Below are 14090 nucleotides of genomic sequence, written 5' to 3' on the forward strand. Positions count from 1 at the left end.
ACATACATCAGAGAAACAGAAAGTAGATGATGGAATTTTTGCTGCTTTCTTCTTTACATCTCTTTAAATTTAAAAAAAAAAAGTACATAAACATCATTAGCCATCAGAGAAAGGCAAATTAAAACTACAGTGAGACCTCAATACCCACCTATCAGAACAGCTACAATAAAAAAGAGTGACAACACCAAATGCCAGAGACCATGTGAAGAAAATGAATGACTCATCCACTGCTGGTAGGAAGGGCAAAGTCACTCTGGAGATAGTTAGGATAGTTTTCTTAAAGAAAAACAAACCAACCAACTAATTATGCAAATATCACACCCCCAGAAATTGCTCTCTGGAACATTTATCCCAGAAAAATAGAAACTTCTCTTCACACACAAACTTATATACAAATGTTTATAACGGTTTTACTTGTATTGCCCCCAACTGGAAGCTACCTAACCTAAATGCCCTTTAGTGGATGACTGGCTGGACATCCACTAACCAGTGGTCATTCATGCCATGGAATACTACTCAGCCATAAAATTGAACAGACTCTCAATACGAGAACCCGCCCAGACAGATCTCTAGAGAACTGGGCTGAGTGGGAAAAAAAAAAAAGAAAGTCAATCCAAATAGGTTCCAGAGTGTATGATTCCATTTATAGAACTTTCTTGAAATAACAAAATTATAGAAATGGGGACCAAATTAGTGGTTGCTCGGGGTTAAGGAGGGAGAGGGAGATGTGTGTGGAGTAGGCGGGTGCTGTGTGGTGCTCAGCTGGGCCGGAAGCCAATTGGGAAGCCAGAGAGGCTGGCCCAGTTTGGGGTTAGTTTGGCTGCTTTTTGTACCGGCCAGAGGAGCTGCACCTGCTCCCTTAGGGAACCCTGCCTATGACCAGGAAGCACCCACTGGAAACCCTGAATGCCTAGAACCCTGGAAGGCAGTAAATTTTGATGTCTTTGACCTAAGCCTACTTGGGTGTTTGTAATTATTGGGATTTTTCTTGTAGCCTACAACAATTAGAGGTCATTTAATGCTACAGCTCTCATCCCCCACAACCCCGTCAGCAGATGGTGTGTTTCAAAATGCAAGCAAGTCTGCAACCAAACCCTGCCAGATAGAAAGATTTACTAGTAATCTGGCACCAAAATAGTCATGAACCTGTTTTTACAGGTTTGTGGAGTCCCAGCTCTCTGTCCCTTAGGCCCTCTGTAAGGAAGTCCTCCCAGGAAAGTATGATAAAGGCAGGACATGGTCAGCCCTCTAGTGGGGTCAGGAATCCTCCACGAAGCAGTAGGACAGGAGACTAAATCAGTTCAAGGCCAAGGGCTACTCTGCGGCACTCACAGATCTGACAGTTTTGTTCCTACAAGGGTAGAAGCGACTGTACAAGATTTCAAGCCAATCCACACATCTTGAACTACATTTCTTCAGGAAATTATTTATAACATCTGTTAGGCTAAGGGAAGACCATCTAACGAAAGTCCAGTTAACTGAAGCATAGATGTTGATGAACTCTGATTTAGCATCTTTAAAAATTAACTGAACACTGGATTTGGCTAGAATCTAGAATTTCTGGCTAGAAACAGCACAGCCAAATTGGGTAACTTGGGGAGAGTTTAATAAAAGGATGTTTTGCAATGTATGGGTACGGTATAAGGAAAGGACAGGACTCTGGGGCTAAGAATAGCAGAGCCTCTGTCACCTGCGTGCTCCAAAGGGCTGGGGAATGAACAGTGGCCAGAGCTGGAAAAGGCAGCTGTGTGGAAAGGACCACCTAACAGAGTTATACCTGCAAGTGAGGGACACAACCAGTCCCTTAGACCCACAGGGAGACAGCCGGAAAAGAACCCCACTCTCCTCCGTGCCTCTTATCTGTTGCCAGTGGCTCCCAGTGGTCCAACCCACCAAAAACCAGAGTCGAGCTGAGCCTGTCCGGGCAGCTCAGCCTCCTGGGCACAGAGCAGGATGAGGAAGGGCAGATAGTGGGTCTGGAGAGGCAAGAAGAAACCCAACACACAGCACCTCTGGGTATTAGCTTTCACGGACAACCAACCACTGCAGAAATGTGGACTAAGACTCACCTAACTTAAACATAAAGTTGCCATACAACCCGGCAATTCCACTCCTGGGTAATCTGTCCAAGAGAAAGGGAAACGTATATTCACACTGAAACTGGCATATGATGCTCACAGCGGTGTTATTAGACAGATGGTCTCTGACTTACAATGGTTTGACTTAGGATTTATCGACTTCACAATGGTGCAAAAGTGATACACATTCAGGAGAAACCATACTCTGAACTTTGGGGTTTTTTGTGGGTTTTTGTTTTGTTTTGTTTTTTCATACTCTGAACTTTGAATTTTGATCTTTTCCAGGGCTAGTGAAAGGCGGCAGGATCCTCTCTCATTTACTAGGCAGTAGCCACAGCTCCCCTCAGCCAGTGATCAGGAGATGGTGAAGGACCTGTAACACTGACAACCATTCTGTACCCACACAGCCATTCTGCATTTCACTTTCAGTGCAGCATTCCATTAATTACGTGAGGTAGTCAATTTTTATTATAAAATACGCTTTTCGTCAGGTGATTTTGCTCAACTACAGGCTAATGTAAGTGTTCCGAACACATTTAAGGTAGGCTAGGCTAAGCTGTGATGTTCGGTAGGTTAGGTATGTTAAATGCATATCCTTATGCATATTAAAATCCTTATGCATATTAAATCCTTATGATATTCTCAACTTACAATGGGGTTATAGGGATATAACCCCATTGTAAGTTGAGAAAGATCAACATAGCCAAAAAATGGGAACACCTATGCTTCATCCAACTGGCAAGTGAATAAATTGGGTACATCCATACAATGGAATACTGTTCTGCAATAAAAAGGGAAACACTGCCGACACTACAACATTACAACACTGGTGGAACTCCAAAACATTATGCTAAGTGAAAGAAGTCAGTCAAAAAGGACTGCATATTGTGGGGTAGCATTTGGACAAAATGTTCAGAAAGATCAATAGCAGTCCAGGGCTGGGATAGGAATAGGGAATTAAGTGTAAGATTACACTTAAGAGCAATCTAGTAAGATTGCTCTTACTAGAATCTTACTAGGGGGTTGGAAATGCTCTACAGCTGGATGGTGATGAGGATGAACACTTGGTGGATTTACTAAAAATCCCTGAATTATATACTTAAAACAGGTGGATTTTATGATTTGTGAGTCAAATCTCAAGAAGCTGTTTAAAATAGAACACCAACTGACCTACATGCTAGCATATCATCTCTGCTAAAGTATTTTAAAAATAAATCTACATTCATTTTAATTGGTGATCTTCAGCCATAAAGGATTCTCACAAGCCCCACCCCTGGCCTAGAATCTCTAGAGTGAGGTTTCACTTTATAAAAAATAGTCAACCAATATCCAGACATACAAAAAGTAATTAAGGGTGATCCTCTGCATCTGTTGTTCCCTTTCAATAGTCAACAACCTAGGACATTTAACCATGACACACAAAAAAGTATGTTCACTGATGGTTCGACTGGAACACAACTATTATTTAAAAGCTCCTAAAAACCACAGAAAATCTCTCAAGGACTATGATGTCGATTTTGAGTGACTCTAGATAAATCTCCATCCAATCTCAGGCCAGACTGAGAAAAGGAGGGGAAAGTGGAGGAAGGTTCTCTAAAACAAAAACATCTTCAGCTGGCGCATGTCTCATGCCTTCCTCTAAAAAAAAAAAAAACCACTGCAGAAAAATCAAGCCAATAGGAGTGAACCGTGAAGTAAACTTAAACTATGGGCTGTGGGTGGTGATGAAGTGTTAGTGTAGGTTCATCAATCGTAACAAATATTACTCTAGAGGGGGATGTCGATAGTGTGGGGCTACACATGTTTGGGGGTAGAAGGGATATGGGAACTCTCTGTGCCTTCCACTCAATTTTGTGGTCAACCTCAAACTGTTCTAAAAAAAATTAAGTCTATTTAATTTTTTTTTTTAAGATTTTATTCATTTATTTGTCAGAGAGAGAGAGGAGCGAGAGTGAGCACAGGTAGACAGAGTGGCAGGCAGAGGCAGAGGGAGAAGCAGGCTCCCTGCCAAGCAAGGAGCCCGATGTAGGACTCGATCCCAGGACGCTGGGATCATGACCTGAGCTGAAGGCAGCTGCTTAACCAACTGAGCCACCCAGGCATCCCAAGTCTATTTAATTTTTTAAAAATAAATGGAAGATAAAAAGATTAAAAAATAAAAAATCAGGACTGTCCTATTTCAAGACTGACCCTGCCAGTGATATACCAGAGTTTTCCCCTCTCTCTCCCTATGAAAAACACTCCCCACAGGAACCTCCAAACACTCATTTTGAGCCTTGGAATCCATCAAAATGGTGGTCAAAGAATGAAGCACCTTTGTCTCATAATTCACTTCATCAGCCTCCTGAAGAGAAGATTGTCCATTAAATGGAAAGCAATTTACATCTTCAGCACAAAGGATGCTTGCTTCCTGGTGGGCTTCCAGCCTCTCCTGAGTTTTGCCATTCCTCTCAAGAGCCACAGACATTTTAAAGGTTCTATGTGAAGTGGTCTGGGCCAGGAGGGGGTGGTGCAGAAAACACTTGTCTGGGCTAGCATTGTTCCCTTTGTCTACTTGAGCAGGGCTCAATTTTATTTCTAGAATGTCCTGGCTGACAGGCTCCATACACAGGTTTTGCCTCTTTTCCTTTAGGGAGTTAAGCTACAGAAGCACTCCCTTTCCCAGAATGCACTGTGGCACCGTCCTACAGAAGGGCTGCTTCAGAGATGAATGTGCCCTGTTTCCCTCTTTATGTTATGGCCTGCCTCAGGGAAGAGGCTTGCGACTGCTAATCTGTAACAGGTGGTGGGAACACAAGGGAAAACAAGGCCTCCTCTGTATGGCAGTGAATAAAAGAAATTCAGGTGCTGAAGGAACAAAACTGGTGTGAAGACAGGGTGAAGCAGTGGCTTCACAGGGAGGGAAGAGTGGACCCCTCTCGTGATTCCTCCCACAGCCCACCCCTCACCACAATTGTTTTCCACCTTCTTCCAATACTACTTGAAATTCCCTTAGCAGGAGGCAAAGCGACTCTTGCCACACCACATATGAATACAGATTAAGATAAAATGAAATATAAAATAGGCTCCCAGAAAGATGAAGAAGTACTTTTCCCCATTCCTACCATGATATGCAACTAAATGACTCTAAAAGATAGGGAGAAGATGAGGTAGGGGCCAAGACCCAAGAAACAGCACAGTGGTGAGTTCCTGGGTTTTCCTTTTCCCTCATATACCCCAGACTTATTGGTGGAAAAGCTGGCAATTCAGAAACACCACAGGTACAGACATACAAAGTCCCAACAAAAGTCTGCTCTCTCTAACCAAAGGACCAGAAAAGAAACAGCTTAACAAGGCAGAAAAGTACAGAAAACAAGTGCTTTACTGCAGGTAAACAGCTTAAAAAACAAAAAACAAAACAAAAAAAAAAAACCTATGGTCCCAACCCACCTTCATCCATAAAGGCTGAGTCAGGAGCTGAGACTTCCATCCTGTGAGACCCCAGCCAGGCTGGCATCCGGGAAGTCTGAATAGGGAGGCAGAACAATCATCCCAGCCTCCTCCTCCCATCTCAGCAGACCTGAACTTCTGCTTCCACCTATCAGTACCAAGGTGAGCTTTCCCTTCCCTCCCCTCCCCCATCCCCTGGGATGGAAAAAGAGGAAGCCTCGAGGAGGGTCAGGACTTTCACTACCATGCTAGTGGTGGTGAAGCCACCTCCTCCAAGTACCACGGGCAGCCTTCTAGGGAGCAGTAGGGAGGCACTCTTGCCTCCCCACTCTGAGGGGCCCAGTCCGGAGCTGTCACTCCCAGCCCCATGCAGCAGTACCAAGGAGGCAATACCCACCAATGGAGGCCAAGTAGAAAGCCTGGGCTTCTACCTTAGCTGGTAGGAACCAGCTGGCACCCCCTCCTCCTTCTGCTGAAGCAGGGTACAGACCCAAAACAGATTTAAATAAGATCCAGACCCTCATAAGAGAAAACCAAAAATGACCACAATTCAAAAGTTCCTCATCATACCAAGAACCAGGAAGATCTCAATTTGAGTGAGTTAAAAACAATCAATAGATACCCACATTAAGATGACACCAATGTTAGGGTTCTTGGATGAAGATTTTTTTTTTTTTTAAGATTTTGTTTGTCAGAGAGAGAGTTAGCAGAGGGAGGGGCAGGCAGAGGGACAAGCAGACTCCCAGCAGAGCAGGGAGCCTGATGCAGGACTCAATCCCAGGACCCAAGCCAAAGGCAGATGCTAAACTGACCAAGCCACCCAGGCGTCCCTTGGACTAGGATTTTAAAGCAGCCATCCTAAGAATGATTTGACAAGCAATTACAAACATTTTTAAAACAAATGCAAAAAGAAAATTTCAGTAAAGAAATAGAAGTTATAAAGGAGAACCAAATGGAAACTTTAGGACTGAAAAAGAAAAGAAATTAAAAACTCAATGGATGGGCTCAGTAGCAAAAGGGAGGGCATCAATGAAAGAATCAGTGAATTTAAAGATAAAACAATAGAAATTACCCACTCTAAACAATAGAAAAAAATACAATGAAGAAAATTAACAGCATCTCAGAAACCCATGAGACTGTAAGAAAGAGCTTACATCCATGTGACTGGAGTCCCAGAAAAAGAGAAGCAGCCTGGGCAGATAAAGTATTCAAAGAATAGTGAATTAATTCAAGAGGCTGAGCAAAACTCAAATAAGATAAACCTAAAGAAATCCACTCCAAGAAACATCATAACTAAACTTCTGAAAACTAGAAAGTGGAAAAGTCCTGAAAGCCGTGAGAGAGAGAAATACCTTATCAGGGAAAAAGCAATTCAAATTACACCAGACTGATCAGAAACCAGAGAGGCGAGAAGAAAACCATACATTTCTCAAGTGCAAAAAGCAAAGGACTGCCAGCGCTAAATCCTATACCCAGCAAAATTATCCTTCAGGAATGAAAGGGAAATCAAGACATTCTCTGATGAAGGAAAACAAAGAGACCTACCCTAAAAGAATAGCTAAAAGTAGTTCTCTAAACAGAAAGGATATGACAAAAGAAATGACCTTGGAGCATCAGGGGGAAAGAAAGAATAAAGGAAAGAGTACAAATATGGGTAAGTACAATACATTGTCCCTCTCAAAAAAAGCAGTATATAGGAAAAAGAAGAACAGTTTAAACATCCAGTAATAATAGTGGCTAACCCTGGAGCGCTTACTCCAGGCAAAGCATTTTGCCTGCCTCATCCCATTAAACCCTTACAAAAGCCTTACCAGGTTTATCAATGTGAGAACTCTGCGGTAGGGTTTGAATGCACAGATGTCTGATTGATTCCCGACCTTGGGCTCTTAACCTCTAGGTCAGTTGGTCTGCAGCATCTCACTCTGAACTGTTTTCCTTGGAGAAGCAGTTAGCAAGCAGACCAGAACAGACTCTCTGGAAGGTAAAGAGCCTGAATGAAGGGGAAGTAAGGGACCCAGAAACATGTTGAACACAGACCTAGAAAAGAACAAGAGGAAATGAAGAAAAAAATTCTATGAGAAAGAGCAAAGCAAGAATTAGAACAGAAACAATTTATTTTTTTTTTAAAGATTTTATTTATTTATTTGACAGAGAGAAATCACAAGTAGGCAGAGAGGCAGGCAGAGAGAGAGGAGGAAGCAGGCTCCCTGCTGAGCAGAAAGCCCGATGTGGGGCTTGAACCAGGACCCTGGGATCATGACCTGAGCCCAAGGCAGATGCTTAACAATTGAGCCACCCAGGCGCCCCCACATTTTGCTCTTAACCCATACTCTGTTGTCTTATCAAGAGGATGCATACTCCATTTGCAAATAAGATTATGAAGTCTTTGAGGACAGGGGCTAAGTATGTAAGTTTTCTGAAATCCCCTTTTTTTTAAAGATTTTATTTATTTATTTGACAGAGAGAAATCACAAGTAGGCAGAGAGGCAGGCAGAGAGAGAGGAGGAAGCAGGCTCCCTGCTGAGCAGAAAGCCCGATGTGGGGCTTGAACCCAGGACCTGGGATCATGACCTGAGCCGAAGGCAGCGGCTTAACCCACTGAGCCACCCAGGCGCCCCTAGAACAGAAACAATTTAGAAGTTGGGAGATATCTTTTGCACTGGTAAAGACACAAAAGCCCAGAGAGGATGGGCAACTTGTCCAAAATCTCCAGACAGTGGGTACCAGAGCAAGGGAAGGAACCCAGAGTTCCTGACCTATAGGCCATCGCTTTTGGAAGCAGTAAAGAAACGGATAGCTAAGTTTTCACAATGTCTCCTCTAAGTAGAAAGAAAAATGTCTGAGTCTTAAGCCATCAGGGGACCCTTAGTAGGTCAGGTCAGCCTGAATTTGAAGAAAGAATCTGGAAAATCATGAAGAAAGAATCTGGATTTCAAGGCAATCCAGAGAACCTTAGTACCTTGGTAAGGTTAAGGCCATGGATCTTTTGAATGAGGGATTAGGCCTTCTCTAGAAACCTGGTCTAAGGTGGAAAATAGTTATGTAAAAGGTGATATAGTTCTAATGCAAAGAGCCAGAAGAGCTTTCCTTCTGATTTTTGGGTGAGGAAGACACAAGGCTGTGGAAAGTGGTTGCTGAGAGTTCTCCCCAACCGCCACAAATACGACCACCTATCTCCTGAATGTTGGGCACTACCAGTCGTCAGAAAGTTACTATATACAAATTAGGATAAGAGCAAAGAACTCTTGGGGCACCTGGGTGGCTCATATCGTTGAATGTCTGCCTTTGACTCAGGTCAATGATCCCAGGGTCCTGGGATTGAGCCCCGAGTCAGGCTCCCTGTTCAGCAGAGAGCCTGCTTCTCCCTCTCCCTCCCATTCTGCCTGCTTGTGCTTTCTCACTCTCTCTGTCAAATAAATAAATAGAATCTTAAAAAAAAAAAAAAAAAGAGCAAAGGACCCTTCAACTCAAAAAAAGAGTTGAAGCACAATGTCCACACCAAAGAAATTATATTGGAAGTTAGGGGACAGACCTGAATGAGTGCCTCTGATGTACCTTGCACTGTCCATTTCACACAAGATGGTTTGGCGCTATCATGACTCAGGTCTTTGGGGACAGGAGGATGGGCTGTCATTGAATGTAGCTTCTGTATTTGAAGTGCTTGTCATTATAGATTTAAGCGTTATTGATTTTTTTTCATCCTTTCATAATTTTGATGATTCTCTTTCTTCTGTTGTATGATTCTAGAGGTCAGTGTAATCAACATAATGAAGAAATAAAATAATAGAAATTCCAGGAAACAATATTTCATGAATGAACGTGGACTTTGTAAGAATAATAATCATAACAACAATGGCAACATACAAAACTATCCATGCCATAAGTGCATTTTTAAAAACTCTAACTACCCATACATCTATCTATCTGCAGATAAACACAAAGCCTGGAAGGAAATACTCAGAGACACTAATTGAATTCCAGTGACTCTCGGCTCTATCATATCCTCTCTTTATGTAATATTTTAGAATGCCTATTAATCTTCTTGAGATGCCAGTTGTAGGTAATATGTCTTGCCTACACAAATAATCTTTTAAAAATCAGTGTATACCCTACCTATGAGGTAAGGAGTTTATAGTTTTAATTGTACTTAAACATATAAACTTTTATGTTACAATTACACTAGAAAATAACAGTGTCTCCAGAAATTCCTAAAACAGCTCCTAAGGGATGGCTGTCACCTCTAAATACCATTGTGTTTTTTTTGAAAGACATCCATAGAGTGAGATGATGATTTCCTTTTTTGTAGAAAAATAGTTGCCTTCATAAATTCATGTCTATGGATTTTATAACCAGAAACTTAGCGTTGGGAGTCCCTGTCATGTGATCATGGTTGTTCAGTACAAGGGGAAGGGAAATTCTCCAAGAACATAACTTACCTCAAATGAATAAGCTTTCCCAATCCCATCTCCTGCTCCAGTGATCACTGCAAAAAGCAGAAATGCTTTTAAAGGACACAATTAATCTTTAAAGTACTCTTTGTCCCGGGGCGCCTGAGCGGCTCAGTGGGTTAAAGCCTCTGTCCCACCAGCTACATGTTTTTGCAGGCTTTCTGCCTGGGACCTGCTATACAGTCCCCTACTCCACTCAACCCTGGAGCTTCCAGCCCTGACGCCCCTCATTCAATGTTCCAAAAGAAGCACTTTTTTTGGAGGGGTTGGTAAGGCTGGAGAGGATAGCCTCCAAAACAAAACAAAGAACCTCAGCCAGGGACATTTCATTCAGACCCCAAACAGTGTACCCTATTATCTCTCAACCCACACTCCCAACTGTCACAGTAAGGACATTTCAAGATTCTTCCTAAAAGTCGAGTGTTTCGCTCTTTCCATCCCACCCCCACAGGACAGCAGCACTCAAAGTCCATGGAAGATAAGGAACTTAACAAAGAGGAAAACACAGAAATGCAAAAAAGGGATACAATGAAATAAAGGGACCTGAAGAATCTGCAGTCAGGGTCTCTATTGATTAACATGTAAAAATCAGATTGACTTAGTTCTTTTATATCCAACGTTAACGCACATATTTTATGACTGAGCTCCAAAGTAAACCACATTCGAGCAAATGTCACAATTTGAAATTATGCTACAGTTCAGCATTTACGCATCTGCAATTTACCTTTGCACAACGATCAGAGCGTACACTTTCCAAGTGTGAATAGAACATATATTTAGCTTATTGAGAAAAAGAGCCAAGCTGTGCAAGCTTCCAGAAACACATTAGCAGAACGTTCTCATTATCTTTTTTTAAAGATTTTATTTATTTATTTACTTATTTACTTATTTGAGAGAGAAAAAGAGTGTGAGCAGGGGGTGGGGGGCAGAGGGAGAGGGACAAACAGCCTCCACACTGAGCATGGAGCCCGACTTGCTCCTTGATCTCACGACCCCAATATCATGACCTGAGCTGAAATCAAGTCAGTTGCTTAACCAAATGAGCCACTTAACTGCCCCAGGACACTCTCATTTTCATAACTGCTGATAGTTTTATTTGTTCACTTGCTTATTTGTTTTTCCTCCTAGGTGAATCCGTGCATATTACCTTGGTCCTCCCAGTGCTGTGCTCAGGGTCATCTTCTGCCTCACCTTCCCCTCCCTTATGGGAATCTTCCAACTCACCCAGTATAGGGTCTGTACTATAGACAAGGTAATAACATCAGTAAATGGCTGGTTTTTATTGAGTGCTTACTCTTGGCCATGTACTGTTTCAAGTGTTTTAGATGCATTATCTCATTTAATACTCAAAACAAGTTCATAAAGCAGGGACCATTGTTTTCCCCAGTTTATAGAGGAAGAAGCAGAGGGAGAGAAAAGTTAGTAACTCAGTCAAGGTCACATTGCTAAGAATGATGACAACAGGGTTTGAAACCCAGCTATCTGATTTTGGGAGCTGCAATTCTAGGAAGATGCACCAGTGACATAATTTCCTAATCAACTACAGAGTTCCGAGGAGTTAAACACTTTAGTCTTTAGTAACTGGATTTTCTTCTGGCTCTCCACCAGAAATATATGCTCTCCCAGAGATCTACCTAGGCTCAAAGACATCTTAATCTTGCTAGTGATAATTCTATTCAATATTGACTCAAAGAATAGGTTAAGATTACATTTGGGGGGTCTTTTTTTTTAAGATTTTTGTTTATTTGACAGGTTTATTTGCCACAGTGAGAGAGGAAACACAAGCAGGGGGAGTGGGAGAGGGAGAAGCAGGCTTCCTGCTGAGCAGGGAGCCTGATGAGGGGCTCGATCCCAGAACCCTGGGATCATGACCTGAGCTGAAGGCAGCCGCCTAACGACTGAGCCACTCAGGCGTCCCAAGATTACATTTTTTTAAATGGGAGCCAAGGAGATTTAAGAACAACCCCACCCCCAGCCATGTGTGTGAGCATTTGGATCTGTGTGGAGCAGGATATTTGGATCCAGAATGCTGAAGTTCAAGCTATTTAGCAAGTTTTCTGGAGATACAGCCCCAAGAGTGAAGGTGGGTTCGCAGACACACACACACACTCTTCAAATGTAACATGCGACAGTTAAAAACCCATTTTTATTCCAAACAGCTTTCACATGGCAATTTTTTTTTTATATCTGCTACTAAGGTTGTACAGTTGCCGGCTTTAGCAACTAAAGATACAGCATGCTCAGCTAAATTTAAATTTCAAGAAAACAACAAATACTTTTTTAGTATAAGTATGTCCTGTATAATATTTGGGAAGTCATATACTAAAAAAATCATTCCTTCTTTATCTAAAATTCAAATTTAACTCTGTAACCTATACTTTATCTGGAAGCCCGGTTGTTTATAATCTCTCCTATTTAGCCTGGCATGGTACTCTTAAAGCTGTTTAAATTCTTTGTGTTTTTTGTGGGTTTTTTTTTTTTTTTTTTTTTTGACAGAGAGAAATCACAACTAGGCAGAGAGGCAGGAGGAAGCAGGCTCCCCACAGAGCAGAGAGCCCGATGTGGGGCTCAATCCCAGGACCCCTGAGATCATGACCTGAGCCGAACACAGAGGCCCTAACCCACTGAGCCACCCAGGCGCCCCGTGGGTTTTTTTTTTTTTAAGTCACTGTATTTCTTGGATTTCTTCATGTAACCTTCGCACGTCATTCAAAGAGATGCTAAAACCATAGCCTCATATTTTTCACCTTAAACCCAGTCATCAGGCTGACATTCTGTGTTGTAGTTCCAGAAGATAAATCCCTTTGGTAAGCAGTGATTAATCTACATGGGACACAAACCAGACCCAAATTCCATATCTAATAACCATCTCGAACATTTCTTCCCATAGGGACATTTGTTACCTTGATTTTGTAATACCCTCACTTCATGAAAGGGCTTGGAGAAATTCTTTTTTTAAAGTGAAGTAAAATTCTTTGTATTTCTGAATTTTGATTCATCCTTACACAAAATGGCAGTACTCTGAGCCTTCAAAAATCTGGAGAAACGAATGCAGAAATTTCTGCAGTACATATTGTTTGTGTCACCAGAAATTCCAAAAAGGAGAGAACCCAACTAATAAGGACAAGAGGACAAGCACAGAGGCAAGAATTGGGTGGCATTCTTCCAGTTAATTCTTCTCATGCCCCACAGCTTGTCTTTTAGACAATTCCAGTTTTGCTCATACTTGCCAGGCACCTAAATAAAAGTCACTCAAAGGAATTACATCTTTGCTCTCAAAAGGGGAAAAAACACAATTTATCTTTTGAGATATGTATCATAATGAGACATACCAAGAAACAAGAGATGGAAAGCTGTCTTTACCTGCCCATTGTCCCATTGACTTCAAGAAAGACTTCGGCAAAACTTTCCAGAAGTGCCAGAAAATATATCTGGAGAATCTCACCCACTTCACCAGGTACACCAGGCACACCAGCAGCCCTACGAAAATGAAGAACTGTTCCAGAGCCACCCCCATGACTTCACTAGACCAATTTCAGACCTGGTCTGGCCCCTCCATAGACCTCCGAGGGAGTGGCTATTCCGGAGGCACGTCAGTCACCCTTTGGAGTCACCTGCTGCATTCCACTGTGTAGAGACATTTAGATTAGAGTAACTTCTTTACACAATCCTCCGATTCACAGGCTTTGGAAGAAAGTATTCTTCCTAATATTTTTACAGCACCATTAGCCTTTTGTGACCCTGGGGAAGCTGGTGAAGAAATAAAAGGAGGACATGAAGAAAGATAAAGCCTGGACAAAGAAAAATTGTCTACACTGGGTTGTCTCCCTAAATTTGGAAGACAAAAAGGATGCTGAGAAGGATGCAAAATCCTGTAAGTCCTGCATTTATTTATTGAACAAATATTTATTGACTCTCTACCAGGTAGCAGTGTTGCTCAAGGCTTTGGGAACACATAATATTAAACAAGACCGTATCACTGCCATGGGGGAGCTGAGATTCTAGTAGGGGAGACAGACAATGGGCCGCTAAATAAGATAATGTCAGATATCAGTGCCATGAAAAAGTGCTGTTCAAGGGGCTAGTGGACAATTACTTTAAAGAGTGTGTTCAGGAAGGGATTCTATGAAGAAGA

The 14090-nt window shown here is 42.1% G+C and overlaps 1 protein-coding gene across 1 annotated transcript in view; it reads right to left on the reverse strand.

The window, feature by feature from the left end:
- LOC111139105 (hydroxysteroid 17-beta dehydrogenase 3) overlaps positions 1 to 13530 on the reverse strand; it is a 40677-nt gene extending 27147 nt beyond the window's left edge. The window contains exons 1-2 of the mRNA XM_022491254.1: positions 13319 to 13530; positions 9944 to 9990 (exon numbers count right to left, since the gene is read on the reverse strand). Of these exons, the coding sequence (XP_022346962.1) occupies positions 9944 to 9990; positions 13319 to 13472 (201 nt within the window). The 5' untranslated portion in view covers positions 13473 to 13530. The remainder of the gene's footprint in view (positions 1 to 9943; positions 9991 to 13318) is intronic.
- Between the last annotated feature and the right edge of the window lie 560 nt (positions 13531 to 14090).

This window comes from Enhydra lutris, unplaced genomic scaffold (assembly GCF_002288905.1).
Source record: "Enhydra lutris kenyoni isolate GAN:26980312 unplaced genomic scaffold, ASM228890v2 scaffoldscaffold95, whole genome shotgun sequence".
In the NCBI taxonomy this organism is placed as follows: Eukaryota; Metazoa; Chordata; class Mammalia; order Carnivora; family Mustelidae; genus Enhydra; species Enhydra lutris.